Below are 21326 nucleotides of genomic sequence, written 5' to 3' on the forward strand. Positions count from 1 at the left end.
TATTTTTTATTTTTTATTTTAAAAAGCGACGGACAGTGACTCTATGTCCGTCGCTTTTTTTGGCAGATTTTTGTGCCAAAAATATTTTTAATTAATAATTAATTTTTTAATATAAACGGCGACGCCGTCCGTCGCTTCCAATAAAAATAATTATTTTTAATTTAAAATAAGCGACGGAGTCCTTCGCTTATTTTTAATTTTAATTTATAATATTTTTTTATAAAGTTTTATTTTATTATTTATAATTTTTTTTAAAAAAAATAGCGAACGACGGCGTCGCTTAGTCCGTCGCTTTTTTGGTCAATTTTTTTAAAATGGAGCAACGGACTTTGCAACGCTGTCCGTCGCCCCCTACTAAATATAGCCACAGCTTCTCCCATTTTTTATTTTCTATACTCTCTTAACTCTCTCTCTCTCTCTCTTTGATCCCCTCCCCTAAAACCCGACTCCGACGCTCACCCCACTCCCGCCGCAGCTCGTCGGCGTCTCCGCCGGCGTCGTCCCTCCATCTCTCTCAGGTACTCCGTCCGACCCTCTCTCTCTTCTCTTTTTCTCTCCTTGTTAAAATTAGGGTTTTATTTTTTTGTAAATTGAGAAAACTTTGAATTGTTAGTTAGTTTGTTTCATTTATGTTGTTGAATATATGTTGTTAACATAGTCAATTTGTAACATTGATTGTGAATTAGTGAATAAAAAGTTATAATTTTGATTTTAGAGTTTTACTTTGAATTGGGGTATTTTGAATTAGTTTGTGATTTGGGTTTTATTGAGTTGGAATTGAAGTGTTTTTGAAGTTATAAAGTTATTAACATTGTTAGTTTGTATATTTAATTGTGAATTAGTGAATGAAAATTTTTGGGTTTTAGTTGAATTGGGATTTTAAAATTAGATTATAAATTTGGGTATTTTTTAGTTTGAATTCAAGTGTTATTGAAGTTACAAGTTAGATTTAAGAAGTAATTATAGAAGTTAATTAGAAGTTAGAAACTTAGAACTTATTTAGAGCTTCTGATTACAACTTAGAACTTAATCATAACTTGTATTGAATTTAGAACTTTGAACTTGAATTTAGAACTTAAACTTTAGGTTGAATTTTTTAAGTTGAACTTAGATTATTTTTTTGGGTGTAGCATTTACTTATTTGAATTTAGGTTGTGAACTTTAGAAATTGTGAATTATTTATATTTTTTATGAAGTTATTAACTTTGGTTTCTTGAATTGTGGTTTTTAAGAATTAATTAAGCTTAAACTTTAGAAATGTTGAATTATTGTACGATATATAAACTTTAAGTTGTGAACTTTCAACTTAAATTTTGAACTTAGAATTTAAGATTTTTTAAGTTGAATATTAGAATTTTTTAACTTGAACTTTGATTTTAGAACTTGAATTTTAGGATTTTTGAAGTACTTAGGATTTTTTTTGGTTTGTATAAATTCTCAACTTTAGATACTTGAACTTAAATTATACTTGAAATTTGAAAGTTTGTACTTTAACTTAGAAAAATATCGAACTTGAACTTTAGAAATGTTGAACTTGAGAATTCTTGAACTTTAAAATTGTGAACTTTAAACTTGAATTTAAAACTTGACCTTTAGGATTATTTTACTTGAACTTTAGGATTTTTTAATTAAGTAGTTAGAAATTATTTTGGTTGTATAAATTCTCAACTTTAGATACTTGAATTTAGGATACTTGAAATAATTAATTAAGGTTGAATATTTTTGTACAAAAATTTTAGTGCAGGGGTACAATCTAATTAAATATTTCAATATTCGACGCCGCCAAGCCTACTGCCACCAACCCCTCCATCTCAGCCCTAATTGAAAAAATTCGAGGTACTTTTTTCCTCTTAAATTTTAACTTTTGTATATATTAGATTTTTTTATTCAATATACAACACTTGAATTTTGCTTAGGGTTTTGTTTGATTTCTTAGGATATGTTTGAATTTTTAGAGTGTGCTTTAGTGATAAATTGTTAGTTTAGCATAAGTGACAACATTAGTTGATCCTATTGATGACAAAATTGATTTTCTTGCAAGATCAATTTGTGTTCATCTAATGTTGACACTTAGATTTGATTTGGTTTACTTGTTGGAATCAGTTTGTACTTTAATTGTCTAATAAAATCCGACTTTCACTTTAGAAATATTGAATTATTGTAGGATAAGATAATATATGATATTTAAGTTGTTAAATTTGAAAGACTTTAAAATATTATGACTTCATTCGTTTTGAGTGTTTAATTATGTTCGTTATGATGCATATTGTATATTTTGTTGGTTGGTTAGTTGTGTTGGATTGTATTGTATTGATTATTATTGAATTACATTTTAATTGCAAGTGGGCAGCAGAACTGATGTCAAAAATATTACAGAAAAAGCGACGGACTAGGTTCTTTAGTCCGTCACTTTTCTGTATTTTTTTTAAATTTTTTTTTAGAAAAGTGACGAACAGGGACCCTATGTCTGTCGCTTTTTTGGAAATTTTCAAGAACACCAAGAACAAAAGCGACGGACAGGGACCCTTTGTCCCTCGCTTTTCTGGAAAAAAAATTAAAAAATTAAAAATAAAACGATGCAGTGTTGTTTTTTATTTATATATTTTTTTAAAAAAATAAATTTAGACGCGACGCAGTCCGTCGCTTTTTGAGATGCAGTCCATCGCTTTATTAAAAGCGTCGAGCAAAAAAGCGACACAGTCCATCGTTTTTTTAACAGTTTTTTAGTAGTGATACCACTCCAAAAATCAAGTTCTTCATATGGCTCCAAACACATGTGAGACTCCCCACCAACTCCGTCATTAATCATATAGGCCTAAACATCGAGCCTAACTACAAATTCTGTGATTATGCCCTTGAAGATATCAATCACATACTCTTTAACAGTCCCAAAGCTTCTACTTTTTGGAACCATTTGGCCAACCGCAGCACTCCCTCTCTTATATTGGACTCCACTGTCATCAATACCACCAATATGAGATAGATTTGGGACAGCCTCAAGGACAAACCCTATTACAAATGGATTATATGGGGAGATATTCTACCATGTTGCCTTTGGGGGATCTAGCTCAGCAGGAATGATAACACCTTCAACCACAATAGGAACTGTCCCCTCCCTGAGTTGGTCGAATTTTGGGCCTTAGAGAACCACTTTGTTGCTTCGAGACAGACACCTAGTAAACTTAAGGATACCCTCAATACCCTTAAGTGGAAACCCCCATCTGAAGGATTCTATAAACTTAACACTGATGGTGCTGCTGGGAAAAGCCTTGGGAGGGGTACTATAGGATTAATCTCCAGAGACCATAGAGGGAACTGAATCATGGGGTTCTTAAAGAACTGTGACCACACCACCCCCGGACAGACTGAATTATTAGCTATCCTTTACGGGCTGAGAATTGCGGTAAACAAAAACCTTAAACCTCTCATAATAAATACTGACTCTAAGGAAGTCATTTCAATGATCTTAAATAATCACATGCTCTTCACTAACATCATCCTAGAGTGTAGATATCTTATGCAGGTCCTGGGGAAACCAGCAATTGAACACATTTACAGAGAGGAAAACAAAGTTGCAGACAAGCTAGTGAAGGAACTAGCTGAAGAGAACTACATGAATTTTGATGTAATTATGTTTGAAACCCCACCATCCTCCACGGTGGACTCCTTAGCCTTGGATAATTTTGAAACATTATTTACTAGGAAAGTTTGTTGTTGTAATGGTCGTATAACAGACCAGGAAGGTGGGATTAATCCCTCCGCTTTTGTATTAAACTCCGATTAATATTATATAATCTAATCTTTATAACCAAAAAAAAAAGTGAGCAAAGTTACATATGGGAACTTTTAAGAAAAATAGTAACTTCAACCATATTTATCTGAAATTTAAACAAAAATGATTTAACTCTAATCTGATGAAACTTCAGCCAACAATATTTGAAGTCTTTAACTGAGAAAATTTCATCAACGAGCACAACTTGAAAAAAGTACTATAATAATTTGCATATAATTCTGGAAACAAGAACAAGTATCTAGTACTTAAATCTTGTTTCTATTTTTTTTTCTGTTCTTTTGAAATATTGGGGCAGGTAAAGAGGAAATGGATTACAAAATAGGTGGAAATCGAACTCTCATCAATAAAGGCGAAACTTTCGATAACCAACCAACAGAAATTCATCCAAAAATCTAGATTCGCATTGCATAGGAGTCCACTTAACGGTGACGCACTTCCCACCTACCATGAATTTCTTCATCTCAAAATCGAAATTGATATCTCTAATTAAGGAGAAAAAATCTCATCTATTTCCACCACACTGTTTGCTAGTGAAGTTTCAAGTATTCTAAATCAAACAAATCTGGACTCACACCATAGGACACATTAATTGATGCTCTTGATACTTTATCATGAATTTCTTCGTCTTCAAAGCTTAAGTCCGAGAACTCTGATTAAAAATGAAGAATCTCATCCATCCCACCACACTGCTTAACTTCAATTTCTTGCACCAACAAGAATGTTATCAAGGGAAACATTTGAACAAAAACTAATCACTCTATGAAACTTACTAGCATGTGGTGGCAAATTAGGCAACTTCCTCCAACTACACTTACCAAAATCGTTACTAAATTCACAAACACAAGCAGGGTAATTCTTATGATGCTCTTCATTGTACACATAAACAAGATTCTCCAATCCAACACATTTTAAACTAGCAAATTTGTCATCCTCATCACTATCAAACAAACAATACATCAATTCATTAGGCATTATAGCAAGTTCACTAAACTCCATTGTTTTCTCATCAACCTTCCAAAGAACAAAATTTGGTCCATTTGGTGAATTGCATAATCCACCTAAGACTAAACAATCTTGACAAGAAACCAAGAATGAAAACAATATCCCAGGTGGTCTAAGTGTTTGTACCTCACTCCACAAATGTTCATCCAGATTGAAACATGTAATAAAACAAGAATATATCCCAAAAACATAGAAGAATTTTTCTCTCAATAAAGCTGAACATAACCACTGTGATGAATTCCCTGACCTAAAATCTGTTGGCAAAGGTGGGCACAGTTCCCAAGAATCAAGATTTGGATTATAAATCTCAACAGCCAAACGGTCCTCAACATCAACTAATCCACCAACAAATCTAACACCACCAACAACAATGAATCTTGGGTTTAGCCCCCCATCATCAATATTGTAAACACCCACAAGAGGATTACACCTGGAGAACCTCGAAGGGCTTGTTTGGACCCAAATTCCATTGAAAATTGGCCTAAAACTGAAATTTTCAGAAGTTGTAGCAAAGAAAAAACCATTTGAACCAATAAAGAAATCTTGGGACAAAAGGGTTGAAGTGGGAAGTGAAATCCATTCATTGGCATCTGGGTCATAAGCAAATGGTTGGTTATTGTTGTAAAAAATGCTGTTTTGGCCACAGAGAAAAAGCCATGGCTTTTTTGTAGCAGAGATTTTGGTAGTGAAAGAAGAAGAAGTGATTATAGAATTCCAGATTTTGCATACAGAGGAAGCAATAATTATAGAACGAATTGGGAGGTAAGAGAGGATTTTCTCTGTAAGATCTGAAGAAAAAATATTCCAATTCTTGAATTTTTGGTCATTTTGAGAATTGGGTTTTTGAATACAAATGGATTCTTCCATCTTTTTTTGATTGAGGGGTTTTGTAAAAGATTATTCTTTTTTTGTTGATGAAGTGTGTGGGATTTTAGATTATTTTATAGAAAGAAATGGAGAATGTGTGAGGAGTCGTTGGTTGTCCTATTTTGCTACATAGTGACGTAATATATATATATATATATATATATATTGCTTTTTAACTTGACTTCATTGTCTTTCGGATAACTCAATTGATTTGAAGAGTGGTCATCCACACGAATAACTCGAGATTGACTCCTCCTCAATATCCTCTGAGTTGAGCACATCGCATAGGACAAGTCTAACGTGATTTACCTCCATAGTAATGGATTTCACCCCAAGGACAGAGGTTGCAGCGGCAAGTGATGTTTGCTCGAGTAGTTAACCACCTCTATTATCGATTGGTAGGTTAAGGTTTGAGTGTTTAAGTCCGGAGGATAAGTGAGAATACTATTGATCTTCTGGGGGTTGGTGGAAAAAAAGAGTTTAATATGTTGATAAATAACACTTTAAAAATAATTAAAATTAAATTGAAAAATGATATTTCCCTCATTTTCAATTTGTTTTTTTTACTTTCCTTTTTAGTCTTTAAAAAAGAAAGTTTTTTTATGGCAATTCTTTAATTCTAATTTTTCACATGATATGTTTAAAATCCACAAAATTAAAAAATATCTTGGTACATTGTACGTATCTTTAATTTAACATTATAAGGTTTAAATTTTCTTTACTTTCTTAGAATTCTTGTCAAATTAAAATCAGACAAACAAATTAAATCACTGGAGTATTTAGAAGTTATAATTGGTTTTTGATATTGTATTTCACTTGAAAATTATTGAAGTTTTGTGATGAAAATTTTAAGTACCATCTATAGTACTACTTGGTTTTTAAGCTTTAAAATACCCAAAGAGTTTGTGAGGAAATGTTGGTAAAGAATCATAATTCACTACCTTTACAAGGTTATAAATGATAGTGTCATCCAGGTCTTTCATCACAAATTACTAAATAAAAACTAGGGCAGAACATAAAATACTGAAAATGGAATTATCGAATCGAATCGTCTATTTCGATATTAAATAATTCGGTAATTCGATTCGGTATTCGATATTGAAATATAAAATTCGATATTTCGGTTTCAGTATTCGGTATTTCGGTATTGGTAAATACCGAATGTCCATTTTTTTTATCATTAATATAAAAAACTGGAAAAAAAGAAGAAAAAAAATTACCAAAAAGAGAAGAGTTCAGTAAGAGGGGAAACTATTAAAAAAATATGGTATTACCGAATACCGTATTGAACCGAAGTTTGATTTACCGATTATCGAATTGTCGAACCGAAATTTGAAAGTTCGGTATTTGATATATACTTTGAATTATCGATTTTCGAATTACCAAACCCGAACTTTGAAAATACCGAATCGAATATCGAACGCCCAGTCCTAATAAAAATTAATAGATTGCTTCTTTTTTGTTTGCGTATCAAAATAACTTCATTCAAAAGTTTCTTCTTTTTAATAGGCAAGAGGATTAAAAGTCTTTAGAGTAATTAAAATCAAATTAAATACAATGGCTGGAATTTGGAAAGGATGTTAATTTGGAATTGGTCCCATGAAACATTTATGAGTTTGAAAGTTGGTTAGAATAGTTTGGTTATCATATTATCTATTATGGACTTTTGGTTACTATTCTTTTCTCCGTTATTCTTTTACTATATTTTTTTTATATTTGTTATGATATATTTTACTTGAATCGACGTATATTAAAAATAATTTTTTCATAGGAATAAAATTACGTGCATATTCCCCTTTACAGACTCCACGTATAAAATTTAATGTCATCGTCGTTGACTGTTGGTTAGAATATAAAATTGACGTATAAGGTGAGTGTCATGTGCGTTAAACATAGACCGTTACATCAAAGTAGCAACGTTGATAAGCAATTACTACGTGGCATAAGAGACCACCAATCTTCTTCATAGCTCTAGCTCTAGCTCTAGTACCACAACTGTCATAAAAAAATGACATAATCAGATTGAAAGAAAAATATAGGGGGGGGGGGGGGGGAGGGGGTTAATTTCACGTATAATTGAATTAAGAATTATAAAAGTACATTTTGTAACTAAAGAAATACGACTATCCTTATACTTTGTATAAAATGAAAATAATCTAAAATTTATTAATCAAGAATTATGATGCATGGATAAGTATTTCTTTATATTTACCCAGGGTCGTAATCTTTGGCACCAACTTAATGAATCAATAGTGTTTTTCATATTATATACCAAATATACGAATGATTGATGCATTTTGATCAGAGGCGAAAAGCCAGGATTTGGAGACGAAGGATACACCATCAACGGCTAATGCATGTTAGTTAAAGCATGTTACCCAATATTGATTCGTGCGATAATCTTATTAAACAATATTAAACTAATATACTAACTTATAAATATGAATTAAATGGCTAAATTAGATAAAGTTTTCTATGTGGAGAGGTTCGAAACTAGCCAACCCTTCATCCAATATTTTCAAGAGTTTAAATCAGTGCACCCAATTAATTATTGTGTTTTAGAGTGCTAATAAGATATATGTCATATCTCAAGGTAGGGGTGTTAATTGGGCGGGTTGGGTGAAATTGAGAATATTAAAATGAGTTAAAATAAAAATCAAGTTGGGTCATGACCCGCTCAAATTTACTTTGGGCTCAAATGGGTTGGACTCAATTGAGCTAAAATTTAGATTGGGTCATGATCCGTCCAATTTAACCCGCTTAATCTTAACAATTTTAACATCTTATTATTTACCTTTTATAACCATAATTTGAATTTCAACTCAAGAAAATAAAAATAAAATCCACAAATTGATAGATTTATCCTAAAAGATGTAAAATAGATAGTAATTCACACCTTTAATATGAGAATATACGTTACATCAATGTAAATAAAGAGCTTTAAAACGGGTTGAAATTGAAGATTAAGTTGGGCTCAATTGAAGATTTTTTTTAAAGGGAAACTTACATAGATATACAATATTAAGAAAATATTTACCATTTATAACAATAAAAAAATAATTTCACTGAACAATTATAATACATTTATAATACAGTTTTCCTACATATTGCAGGAAACTATTTATAAAACATATATAATACAAGTTTTATAGATGGATAATACATTTATCACATATTTTAATAGACTTATAATACATTATGTTAGTTTCTTACTACACAAACATAATATATATTTTAAAACACTTATAATACATTTATATTGTATGCATAATTCATTTTTAATACAAGTGTAGATTTATCATAATATTGCTATATATTGCTATAAATGATAATAAATAAAAAATATCGCTCAATCAAGTAATTAATTTTTAAAAAGCACTCAATCAATAATTTTTCCTTTTAAAAATGGGTTAAGGTTTGAATGAGTTGAGATTGAACTCAATACAAATTATCTTGAACCTAACTCATAAAAGTTTGAACGAATTGGACGGATTACATATATTTGGGCTCATTTTGACCCCCTTTTATCTCAAGGTATATCTACATGGGTCCGCCTCTAATTTTGATTATAACATTTTAGTTTTATGACTTTACTGCAATAGACCTTAGTTCGATTTACAATCCTGCATTGAATACTTCCTTTTTGAGCGAACATCTACCTTACAAATTAAAGAGGGATAAAATATGGTATATTCTACCTGCTCAGATTTCACCCGTGAAATTAGACTAAATATTGAATAAAAGGACTAAAGAAACTTACATTCAGAATCCGTGGTGATCCAATTCCCTTTTCTAGTTTCTGCAGGACACTGATCTATATAGACCACAGTTGAGTTTAAAGGGGAAGTGTTGATAGATTGGTCATTTTTTGTCAAGGAACTGGCTGAAATTGTAGAGTAACTTTGATCAGCATCCCATCTGTAGCTGATCTTGGGAGAGTCATAGCTAAGCTGATCATGATCATCATCTGGTACTGTCTTTAAGTACGACCTATCGTGTAAGTGCAGAACCTACACATTATCGAGACAGTTAAAAAACAAATACAAATAACGGTCCATAAAACTTAACTTTATATTGTTAGCATATATACGTTTATCTTTCTGCGAAATAATTATACTATAAGCCTTTTATTTTTTTAAAAAACTATTGAAAGTGTGGCCACACTTTTTGGTCCAGACATATTTTTAGTAGTGACAACATAAAAAATCTATATATAGCAGTTGGGAAGAATAAAAGCTGGAAAATGATGAAATATAATTCATTTGCATAGTACTCGAATGTGGTCGTGACAACATGTTTGTCAGAAGATTCGAATGAATTCAAGAACATATTCGAAGAAATTCTAACCCCTTCCCTCCAGATTAGAATGGTTTGTGGGTTCCGAACAATAAGAGATGATTTTAACAAATATTGATGAGTGATTGTTTGTTACGAGCGCTATCTATTAGATTTTATCTTTTGTATACTCATAATATAAAAGAATTGATTACCTAAATGAAGATTACAAGTAACTATCAAAATAAGTTAAACGGTTAGTAACCTTGAAATTACGAGCAACTTGCTAAAACAAATAACGTTATGTTGGGAAGACGCGGACTAACACAAAAATATATATAGAGGGTTAAGAGGAGCAACTGATATCATTATAGTAAGAATTTTTACACTGGATAGTCACGAGTACAACACTCAAAGTGACCACAACACACTCAAAAAAAAAACACTCTTATGATTTCCACCTTACTAAAATATAATCACACTCTATTTTTTTTCACAGACTATTTTCTTATAGTCTATGATATACCTCACTTTGCTCTCTAATATTTTTCGTCTCTATCTTGGTGTGTGCTTACAAATGAGCAAGAGTGCTCTATTTATGGAAAAACATTATCCCTTTGATGTCATCGATGACATCATGAAGAAACAAATATTTCAAACTTTGATAGGTTTATTGGTGAAATTTGGTTCGACAAAAATGATGATATTTTAGTTGTTGAAATTTGTCAACTACCAAATTCATATTTTTTTACTATCTAATTTCAAACCTTGCAACAAAGTAAAAATTATTTGTGGCATGAGATGGATCTCTGCACGTTACACTAGATTACTGTCGATGTATATAAGATAAATTATACTAAAAAATCTTACCTTTCGACCAAAGTATTTTCGTCCCTTTTGTGACTTAGCAGCAGCCGTCCATCTTATTAGTTCCTTCATCTTTGAAACTGTCTTGATTTTGTCTCCAATAGCTTTTTCCTTCTTATCTGCACTGAAATTATGACCATTTTTTGATGCTGGTGTTCCTACTGCATCACTAACTGGCAAAACTTTGGCTGTGGCAGAATCTGCTTTTCGACGAAAGCTTAATCCACGAGTAAGACACTGTTTTTTCATCTTCATGCAATGTACAAATCCCTGTTTACTTCCCAATCTCTTTAGATGAATCGTGCTGTAGAAATAATTTGTCGAGATGTCCTTTCTGCGTAATTTGTTGAACAAATTGAGGATCTTGCAGCTTGATTTTGCTGATTTTTCAGTTCGATTTCTCTTTTTCCGAGAAATCTCAAACATCACTATCTCTTGCGATTTCACTTCCTCACCTGAAATAACAGAGGAATTGGCTAACTTTTAAAGATGTCCGATCTCAAAAACATAAAGAAAATTTAAGCGTGTAAGTTCTATGCAGTGACAATGTATAATTTTTTTTCATGTCATAAGGAAAAATTGACATACAAAATAGCTAGGTAACTTTTCATATCAGACTATCTTCTGTGTCAAGTCTCATATGGTAATATGAAAAATAGAGCGATAACATGTTGCAAGTAGTTCAATTGCATGAATAGTAAAAAATTCTTTAAAATAGGTAACTCTTCATATCAGACTATCTTCATGTCAAGTATGATATGGTAATCTGAAAAATAGACTATCAGTTAAACTACACTAATAATGTAAAATTCTTTGAACACAAAACGTAAATACAAAATGTACTACTAACAAGATAGTGAACAAAGTTTTTTTTTTTTTTTTTTAACTCACCGGTAACAACTTCCTTCTTGCTAGAATTGGTTTTAAAATTGGTCTCATTTGCATTCTTGAAAAGCCACTGAAGGATCTGTATATATGTATAGGTAAATATTCAAAGTTAGATGTGAACATGACAATAGATAATTTTATAATGAAGAAAAAAAATAAAAAGTAGAAAGCTAGCTTACCTGCATGTTAGTGGAAATATATTTAAAAGAGAGATTCTTTAAGACTGTACAAGTGAGACATTTTTTTGGTCAAATAGACAACATATAGAAGGAACTATATGTGCTGTCTGTAATAAGCCAAAATTTTCTTGTCTTTGGCCTTTGGAGAAAGATGAAGACACTAATGTGGTAATAAGTAGTAGATATATTATTTGAGAGAGGAATCTTGTTGTGCTTTGTGATTCTTGTGGCAATAAGGATTTTATTTATACAAATATATAGTAAGACTAATTAATCATGTGGTGGGTACTAAGCATATATATCTTGAATCTAAGGGAGAAAAAGTGACACTTATAAAGAGAATATAATGTAATACTAAATGAATTTCATCCATGGTGGAAACTCTGTTCACCATACAAAATGTTGGGCCTTTGGTGGTGTCTGGAGTATTTTTTGTGTTCCAATAAGATTTAACAGAAAGATCAGTCTTAAGGTCCCAACTCCCAAGACAGAAATTGAGTTGCTTTGAAAGTCTCCTCCAAGCAGGGTAAAAATACTATAAGTAGATACATAATTGTTTCTTATGATTGAGTGATAGATTGATCTAACTATGAAACGAATGACCAGACTTTGCAACAGTTATCTTGTAGACCTTCACTTTGCGATAGCCGTGAGTTTATTTGCATATTAGAAATATTTTCATTTCGAATCTAGCACTCTCAGAAGAAGGTATTATTCCTATTAAAGGATTTCATTTGGAAGTATTATATTAGCTAGGCCAAGAAAATATACGAATAGAAACTATTCTCCAAGTTATATGACAATATTTAACTGATTAAAAAAAAGACCTTTGAATCATGAGTATATCTTGTTTATAACATTGTGCTCAAACTGCAAGCTTTAAGGAATATAGTGGGATCAATATCAGAAAAAGTCCAGTTACTAAAGAAATTTAGTATGAGACCCCCTCATACCCAAACTCAATTAGATTGTGGACTAGGAGTCTAATAGAGGTGTATCCGACTCTAATATTATGTAAAGATATTATATTTGGAACTAACTTAATTTCAAAAGTTAAATTATGAAGAGAGGATTGTCCAAGTCTATTTAAACAAATTATCAATCCATTTTTCAATCAATGTGAGACTCTAACCCGTTTTAACAGATACCGAATAATTAACCTACAAATAAAACTAAAGGAATATGAATTTTGGGTGGATAAGATATTATTCTTTTGTTTAATGAGACATTTACTAGGTAGTGGGCACAAACAGTTGTGAAAAAACAAGGACTGGAATGGGTACCTACAAAAACATATGGCTAAGAAGATATATTCTTCAAAGAATCACCTCACAAAAATGTTTGGGAGTTGGGGTGATTAAATACTATACTTTTGTTTTTGTGAGTCTCTGCTTCTCCAACCTTTCATACTCAGTTAAGTAACTGGTTCTCAGTGTTTCATTAAGTCATAATCCAGTAAAAAGAATATTGAGATGCAGGTTTTATTGCTTGTCCCTTTCCCATTCAATGTTGTTTCTGACCTAATAGTGACTCCTTATTAAGGATAATCACTAAGGCATTACACATTTCCACTTAAGAGAGTGTCAAAAATAATTAGCCATGAAACTATGATCACCTCATTTTCTTATTTATTGATTCGTCCCATTTTGACTTGCACAATTTAGTCCATCTAAAAGCTTTTGCACCATGCTCCCTTCGAGAATATGGTGTAATATGATTATAATCCTGCGATAGCAAAGGCGTGGTTCATCCTTTTAGGAAAAGTGGAATTGAAGATTCGGATAAAATATCTTTGTGAGACAACTCTAGGAATTCATAGGCAGAAATGTGCACTAACGAATGAATCAATGGCGAAATAAAGACGTATTTTTATTCGGATTTTTTGATGTGACAAAAAAGTGACTTTTATGTGATAAAATAGAAAATTAATTTTTTGTATGATAATCTTTAAATTTGGATGACTTATATGTTGCAATTTTTTTTTTAATATGACAGAGTCAAACTTGAATGACCACTCGATAAATTTTACTTGCTTAACACACTTAGCCAAGTTCCCTCTTATGGATTTAATAACGTTAGCACATTCAATAGATGGTTGGTACCTACAAATTGCAAAATCAACTTATTTTTAGTAATCCATCCAATAATTTAAAATTGAACGAGCTGAATAATGATCCATTTATTTCATTTGACTCGACAAATTAAATCACAATGATCCATTATATTATCAAATCAAACCTATACCCAAACATTCAGGTTCATAGTTAGAGGTGGAGAATTTTAAAAAAAATCGTCTAAACTCTCATGCATGAAAAATAAAATTAACACCTTTAATCTCTTAAATATCAATAAATTTTGATTTTGAACTTTATAACTTTTGAATTATTTTAACCTTCAATTAATTTACGTGTGCAGTTTGCATCCCTTTGACTGAGCATAATTTTCTATCTCAAAGGACTAAAAACACATATTTAGTTAATTAAAAGTAAAAAATCAAAATAGATCAATAATTAAGGGACCAATAGTGCAATTACTCTGGTAAAAAATGTATTTCCCCCGATGTATTTACCGTATATTATCCCACTCCCCCGGCGAAGCCCTCGTCGCATGCAAATATAAAGTTTTCCGGTAGCGTTTGGCCGTATTTTTGAAGAAAAGAAGATGGAATACGTATTGAGGGCTCTGACGACGAAGGAAGAAGTAGATTCCATAATAAGGGACACAATTGACAAAGTTCTTGTCCTCCGTCTCGGCCGATCCTCTGATCCTCTTTGCCTCCAGCTCGACGACATCGTACGCCTCCATTTTTTCTGTTTTCCCTTGTTTTTCTGTGAAAAACTGATAGATTCATCTATTTTCTTCCAATTCCTTGAATTTCTATTGTAAAAAGCATTACCTAACTTAATATTTAGGCGAATCAAGGATTTTAAGCTAAGCTAGTGAGATTATATATGGATTTAAGTTATGTACACTGGAAGTATAGAGATTATTTACACCAGTAGTAGCAATTTAGTGACCAATTTTATCAGGTTATGGTAGAGATTTGCCTCTAATTACCTTATAAATGACCTAATTATGTAATATGGTTTACGATGTGAGTGCATAGAACTTAAAGCTCTAGTAGATATGCTCGATGATCAACTCATCAAATGTCTAATAGTATGACAATTTTTCTCGCATCTCGACTAATTCCCTGGCTTACTTGCCACCTCCACCAACAATGTTTTTTTTTCTTGGGAGGAAGACTACAAGTTGTTTGTCTCTGCATATAATAATAGTTCTGCACAAATTGAGACAGTGGGAGTATATATTTGACAAATTACAACTACAATTTGTGAAGTTCTAGTTGGAAGTTGTAGATAGATGTGAAAAAGGACGATTCACCCCTTATGCATTAGACACTCGATTTGTGTGGAAGTTGTGTTTTTTCACTGTTAATTTGTTATTGCATAAGTTTTATCTTTTTTGGAGTGGTTCGTTTACTTTATTGCTTCTTGTTTGCTGCAGCTGTATAAATCTGTGAGAGAGGTGTCCAAGTTTGCGACTGTGGCTTTAGTGGATATTGATTCAGAGGACGTTCAAGTTTATGTCAAATATTTTGATATAACCTTAATACCATCGACCATTTTCTTCTTCAATGCTCATCATATGAAGATGGATTCTGGGTATGCCTTCTCTTTGTTCGAATTTTCAAAGTTTTCTGCTATGGACATGCTCTTTATGTTGTTGTTGTGATTCAATTATTAGTTGAAGAAAGAGCTATCCTTGCCCCTCTGTTGTGCGTCAGGAGCACAGCATATTTTAGTCCTTCTATGACTCTAATCAATAATCTTGACCATATATTAGACGCATTTTTTTTGTCAAATTAAATTAATTCAGGATGCAGGAAGTTCTCCACAACAATTTGGATAACAAGTTGTTTGGTCCTTCAATCAAGGGAAGTTGAAGTGACATCGACCCGGTTCAAACAGCTACTTGCAAGAGCCGTATCTCTGTTTTGTTTTTCGTCGGGTAGAGAGGTGAAGAGAGAATTGTGAAGGCGTAACATTTTTTAGTAAGAAATAGGAAGGAGATGCTATTTAAAAGAAAAGAAGAGAGAAAAGGAATGTGTAGTCTATTGTCTACGTATTTGCAGATAATCTTCTTGTCACCACATCTTCGTACTTGCCTCCTCCCTCAGTGGAGGGTATGTTATATTGGAACATGCTCAAGAAAGTTTGCAAATAATTTGCTTCTCTATTTCTCCCTCTACCACTCAGTATGCTACCTTAATGTTAAAATTTTATCTCTCAATCTAATATTTCAAAATTCAAAAAAAGGTTTATCTCTCAGTCTGTTAACTACATAGAATTCTGCAAGAATTATCTATGTGGTAAATTTGATGACAACATTGCAACAATTATTAAGTAATTACATGTAAACTCAGTTATGCATATGTCAAGGACAGCTTGATGTCGTAATTCCATTCCCGTAATATTATTGTATCTTATGGAACTCTGTCATATCATGATTGAAACTCTTACTTCTCTGAGATGGATGTTCTCCAGGAGTGCAGATCACACCAAGTGGGTTGGAGCATTTCAGAGAAAACAAGACTTCATTGATGTTGTAGAGGTATGGGATAACTCACAACTTTATTTCTTGACCTTAGTATTTTCCCTATGATCCGGATAAACATTAAGTGTAAAATTATTTGCTGTTTGCTGCTTAGTGCAGTTTTTCAATAATTGTGACTTCCTTATTCAACTGTAAATAAACTTCGGGTAGCACTTTCTAAACAGGACTGTTTAAGTCTCCATGGGTTCTAGTGGTGCCAAAGCCTCGGAAGGTGTTTGATTAAAGAGTGAAATATGACGGTACCGTAAACCAGCAATATTGAGTGACTAATATGGCACAAATACTTGCATGAAGTTGATCCATTAACATCATGATTTTTCTTTGATGGGATATAAAAGCTAGAAAGACAAGTAATTTGGCATAACAGTAGTTAATATATGTGATTGTAATCTCAAGGTTGTGGCTTTAAATTGAAGTGATGTACTTTGGCTTTTGGAGAATGACCAAGATATCAGAAGCTTCTAATTTCTTGACTCAAACTTCTGGTATATGTATGAAGGGCTGTCCAAAATTAGCTTTTAAGCTAGTAGATTTGTTTCTGCATGTCCCCAGACATGAAGTTTAAGCAGCAGGAAACTTTGATTGTAGAAGTAGGAAGATGCTGATTATCAGTTAATACTTAAGTTTGAATTTACTAAATCTGGTGTCTAAGAGTCCTTGTTCATTATCTGGTGGATTATGTCTTCCTGCCTAGGGCATTAACGTAAACTTCAATTGCATGGCTCTTCAGAACGTCCTCTATATGCGTTTAAGAACTTCGTTTGGTTCATCTTTGAATGCTGTGCAAGCATGACATGGGCAGATATAAATATAGTAGTTGTTTTACATAAGTTAACTGACTTGGAGGGTTCTCAAATTCTTCCGTAAGAAATAACCATACCCATAAGACACTATTTCTGCCATAAATTTCTGACACTAAGTTTTACCAGGAATCGGTTCTTAAGATTATTATAAAGCACTACAACCACATCTGTCAAATAGTCAAGGGTACACTGAGATGCATATTCTACAGCATTAATATAAGTGAAAATACATGTTAAAATCCATACTTTCAGATGACTCCAGGGCTTTTGTCTAGTTGTAAGAGCGCAACACATGATGTGTGGTTAGACACATATCACATGTTCGAACACTGCCTCAAACAACAGCCTGGTATTTAGGTGGAGAACGGTAGAGAGGTGGGCCCATTATCTCCTTAGTTTCGAACTGTGCACCATTGGGCCTCGGGAGTTTCTCGGTTATCAAATAAAATTGATAGTTTGAGATCCCTTTTCCATAAGGTAAGGACAACTTATTTCTTTCAAGGAGGATGTTCCTCTAAAAAACCAAAAAGTTATGCATCAAATTTTGTATGCATAGAATTTTTTACCTCTTCTTAATACTTGAATTGAGCAAATACAATATGCCATGACACAAGTCTTCATATATGTCATTCTCAAATTTTGAGGTTCTCGGATTTATTTAATAGATTCTCACCTACATTGAGGCATCGGGTGTTGAATAAAGCTCGGCAAGTTTGGTGAATCTAAGAGTTGCTTGTGAGTCTAGCAACTATTTCGTGTATCAACTGAAACAATTAGATAATGAGTTTAGGTTCAGATAGATTTGTTAGTGTTGGGCTTTTCTCAGTTAGTTCACAATTTATAGAACACCTGATTGTTACTTGAGTTTGCATCTATGATGTGCATACGATTGTGTTCTAGTTGGCTGTTTATTCAGGAGCTAGTACACTAAAGTTTTTGGTATATTTCTTTGAATCTGCTGAGATGATACTTTGTTCTGATGGTTAATTTTTTTTGCAAGTCATGAATGTGGAGTCATTTCTAACTGCACGGTTGTCCCTGTTTGGAAGCAGGCAATATTTAGAGGGGCCATGAAAGGCAAGCTCATAGTGACTTGTCCCCTTCCTCCAGAGAGAATACCAAAGTTTCAGTTGCTATACAAAGATGTTTAGCAGGTATGTATGTATGTTAGTAATTTTAGGTTAACTAGTTCCTAACTTGACATGTTTCCCAACTTGAGTCTAAATTTTAAAAAGTTAAAATTGTAATGTGTTGTCAGTATGACCAAAAAATATTTTTCACGAGATAATCATTTTTTTTTGGTATTTTGTTACTGGAAAATCTTTCCCACGAAAACATTTTCTACCAAAAGGGGAAAATTGACTTCTCTAACTCTTATACTATATCACTTTCTCCAATCAATGCTTTAAGATCATTGTTAACTTTATACTAATAAATTTCATCAAGACACTATCCAATTTACTGAAATTATCATCAATCTTCAATAAGTATTTACCAGAAAATATTTTCAACTTACCAACCAAGCGCCCCCCCCCCCCCAACCTTAAAATTGTTTGCTTATTTCAGACGGTTGAACTGCAGTAGAAAACTCCTCATCTTGAAAGCCATTGTTTCTGGATGATTATAATGACCATCACGAATCCATATCACGAAGAGTGGGTTCTTTTGATACTTTAATATCAATGTAAGAAAGAGGAACGCGGCAGACTGATGTAGGAGACAGATATCTTGTTGAATTAATGCAGAATCAGGACATTTCTCTTGGATATCTTAGCTGCTAGAAGACCTGTATCGATCAGAAAGCATCAGTGTATGATGGGGTGAAACAATGCAAGTGATAAATTGGAAAAAAAAATGTTTGTGTAATTAGGTAGTTTTTTCATAAATTTGTTGGGTGTTTGCCCTGACTTTTCTAGTATAATTAGATTTTCCTTTTCCTAAAAGGAAAACACAATGTCTCCATATTTGGCTAGTCCTTTTTCTTATAGGAAAAGGTTAATGACTCTATAAATAGAGGCTTATTCCTTCTAACTTAGTAGCATTCACAATGTAGTCCTAAGGGAATTTGAGAGTTTTGTGTGGGGGAGAAACTGTGAGACACAAGTGATACGTTATTACTTGTGTGAACCTCTTTGTATTCCGAGTGAATTGTGTGAGGTTATTTCTCTCGATATTTTGTACTCTCATATTTATAGTGGATTGCTCATCTCTTCTTGTGGATGTAGGTCGGTTGACCGAACCACATTAAATGCTTGGCTCTCTTTTGGTATATTTCTCGTTTGTCTTCTTACTCATGGTCATTCAAGGTTTGCTTTGCTAACTTCCGCATGACACCTAATTATTTTCGTCATAACAAGTGGTATCAGAGCGAGGTTAAAAATGGGTGTTCATCTTGGCGGGTTCAGTTCTAGCTGCAACTTTTTGACAGTAATGAAGATTTTTGTTGGAGAAATTTTTCAGAGAAGTTCTCTGTGCTGAGACATAGATTTTGCAGAGGAGATTTTGAAGACGGAGATGCAACTTGTTGAAGATTATGTGAAGAAGGTGGAACAAATTTATTTTGTCAGAAATTCAGGCCAAGGGGGAGAATTGTTGGGTGTTTGCCCTGACTTTTCTAGTATAATTAGGTTTTCCTTTTCCTAAAAGGAAAACACAATGTCTCCATATTTGGCTAGTCTTTTTTCTTATAGGAAAAGGTTAATGACTCTATAAATAGAGGCTTATTCCTTCTAACTTAGTAGCATTCACAATGTAGTCCTAAGGGAATTTGAGAGTTTTGTGTGGGGGGAGAAACTGTGAGACACAAGTGATACGTTATTACTTGTGTGAACCTCTTTGTATTCCGAGTGAATTGTGTGAGGTTGAGAAGATACACACTCATGAAAATCCTTCAAATATGCTTACTAAAGTGGTAATCGCAGAAAAACAGGAGTTTTGTAGAACAGCGGCAGGCATGAAGCCTGTCAAGAGTTCCTTCACTTGAAGCCCATTTGGCCCCTTGGCTGGAGGGGGAGTTTGTTGGGCTATGACCCATGTTTCAGCCAAAGGCCCATGGCCTAATCCTATTTGTAAAAGGATTTGAATAATTCTTTTACAAATAGGATTAGGCCATGGGCCTTTGGCTGGAACATGGGTCATAGCCCAACAAAATTCTTATGTGCACACCTTTTTCTCTGTAATATGTAGTTAACATAATAGAGAATACCAATAGTGTAAATTGGATCATAAAAAATGGGGTGTGCCACAAAACTTGAATCTTTCTTTATAGGGAATTTGACTAGTTCAGTTAGTTGACTATCTGAATTTTCACCTTGTTGGTGAGGGTTCGATTCTCCATCTTGTAATTTTTTCTCCCATTTTGATCATTTCCCCTTTCTGTACCCCAACTATTTTTTTTTTAAAAAATCTTTCTTTACTGTTTTTAAATTTTTACTTACAGAATAATTCATAACTGTGGAGAAAGGAAGGACAACAAGGAAACATGGATTCAATGTGTGGTTTGTATTCCTGTGCATGCAATTATATATGCCAGGTAGTTTTTATAAGGAAGGAACCCCATGTCGGCTTTACATTAGTTTTAAATGGGACAGTTTATACATACTATAATATATGATACAAATCATAGATACCAAGAAACACGTCATTATCATTGTCTAGTTTTCTAAAGTTTTCCATCATGATTAATTTTTTAATTATTTCATCTCTTTTTCCTTGAATTTGAACTTTAATATTTTTATTTTAATAATTCATATATTTTTGGTGCGAGACAGCTTAAGCTGTACAAAATGGATATTATATAGTGTGAAGTCGAACAATTGAACAAGCCCATTATGTATGTACTTGTTAGCATTCCTAAATTTAGTTGGGGTGATAAATTCAATGACTATGAAGTTTTATTATATACATATATATATACACACCATACATCCTGTTGCCTTGGGATTGCACGTTACATTATAGCAACACGACCAGTGCCTAGTCGGAAAAGCCGTAATCAGGTTACCCGAGATAGAATAGACCTCAGTGCAATAGTAA

General features: G+C 32.7%; 3 protein-coding genes and 1 long non-coding RNA gene across 8 annotated transcripts; 2 read left to right on the plus strand and 2 right to left on the minus strand.

Moving 5' to 3' along the window:
• Window positions 1-410: 410 nt before the first annotated feature.
• On the plus strand, window positions 411-3772 carry LOC129900766 (uncharacterized). Its single transcript, XR_008769688.1, has 3 exons — window positions 411-518; window positions 1740-1836; window positions 3511-3772. It is a non-coding gene; the product is annotated as an uncharacterized LOC129900766 (long non-coding RNA).
• Window positions 3773-3941: 169 nt separating this feature from the next.
• LOC129901507 (F-box/kelch-repeat protein At3g24760) lies at window positions 3942-5784 on the minus strand. Its single transcript, XM_055976707.1, has one exon. The coding sequence runs from the start codon at window positions 5660-5662 to the stop codon at window positions 4490-4492; it is 1173 nt and encodes a 390-aa protein (XP_055832682.1). The 5' UTR covers window positions 5663-5784; the 3' UTR covers window positions 3942-4489.
• A 1693-nt stretch (window positions 5785-7477) lies between these two features.
• LOC129900451 (uncharacterized) lies at window positions 7478-12162 on the minus strand. Its single transcript, XM_055975423.1, has 5 exons — window positions 11872-12162; window positions 11696-11771; window positions 10808-11259; window positions 9423-9672; window positions 7478-7657 (listed from the first exon to the last, which is right to left on the minus strand). The coding sequence occupies exons 1-5, from the start codon at window positions 11875-11877 to the stop codon at window positions 7626-7628; spliced, it is 816 nt and encodes a 271-aa protein (XP_055831398.1). The 5' UTR covers window positions 11878-12162; the 3' UTR covers window positions 7478-7625.
• Window positions 12163-14446: 2284 nt separating this feature from the next.
• Window positions 14447-20885, plus strand: LOC129901324 (uncharacterized). 5 transcript variants are annotated; one of them, XM_055976470.1, is made up of 5 exons: window positions 14447-14664; window positions 15379-15536; window positions 16419-16485; window positions 18344-18445; window positions 20731-20885. In XM_055976470.1, exons 1-4 carry the CDS (start codon window positions 14533-14535, stop codon window positions 18440-18442), a joined length of 456 nt encoding a protein of 151 aa, XP_055832445.1. In that variant the 5' UTR covers window positions 14447-14532; the 3' UTR covers window positions 18443-18445; window positions 20731-20885. The 5 variants fall into 5 exon arrangements, with proteins under 5 accessions (XP_055832445.1, XP_055832447.1, XP_055832444.1 ...); XM_055976472.1 differs by lacking the exon at window positions 20731-20885 and adding an exon at window positions 19658-20309; XM_055976469.1 differs by lacking the exon at window positions 20731-20885 and adding an exon at window positions 18858-19643.
• Window positions 20886-21326: the final 441 nt, after the last annotated feature.

This window comes from Solanum dulcamara, chromosome 8 (assembly GCF_947179165.1).
Source record: "Solanum dulcamara chromosome 8, daSolDulc1.2, whole genome shotgun sequence".
NCBI classification, from domain to species: Eukaryota; Viridiplantae; Streptophyta; class Magnoliopsida; order Solanales; family Solanaceae; genus Solanum; species Solanum dulcamara.

Excerpts from the sequence above, each read along its gene's own strand:
- LOC129900451 (XM_055975423.1), bottom strand. Across the intron at positions 11,260-11,695 it reads CAAGAAGGAAGTTGTTACCG|GTGAGGAAGTGAAATCGCAA; the intron begins GTGAGTTAAAAA and ends CTGTTATTTCAG. Across the intron at positions 9,673-10,807 it reads GAAAATACTTTGGTCGAAAG|GTTCTGCACTTACACGATAG; the intron begins GTAAGATTTTTT and ends GATAATGTGTAG.
- LOC129901507 (XM_055976707.1), bottom strand. The coding sequence starts at position 5,662 with ATGGAAGAATCCATTTGTATTCAAAAACCCAATTCTCAAAATGACCAA.
- LOC129901324 (XM_055976470.1), top strand. The coding sequence starts at position 14,533 with ATGGAATACGTATTGAGGGCTCTGACGACGAAGGAAGAAGTAGATTCC. Across the intron at positions 14,665-15,378 it reads GCCTCCAGCTCGACGACATC|CTGTATAAATCTGTGAGAGA; the intron begins GTACGCCTCCAT and ends TGTTTGCTGCAG. Across the intron at positions 15,537-16,418 it reads CATATGAAGATGGATTCTGG|GAGTGCAGATCACACCAAGT; the intron begins GTATGCCTTCTC and ends GATGTTCTCCAG.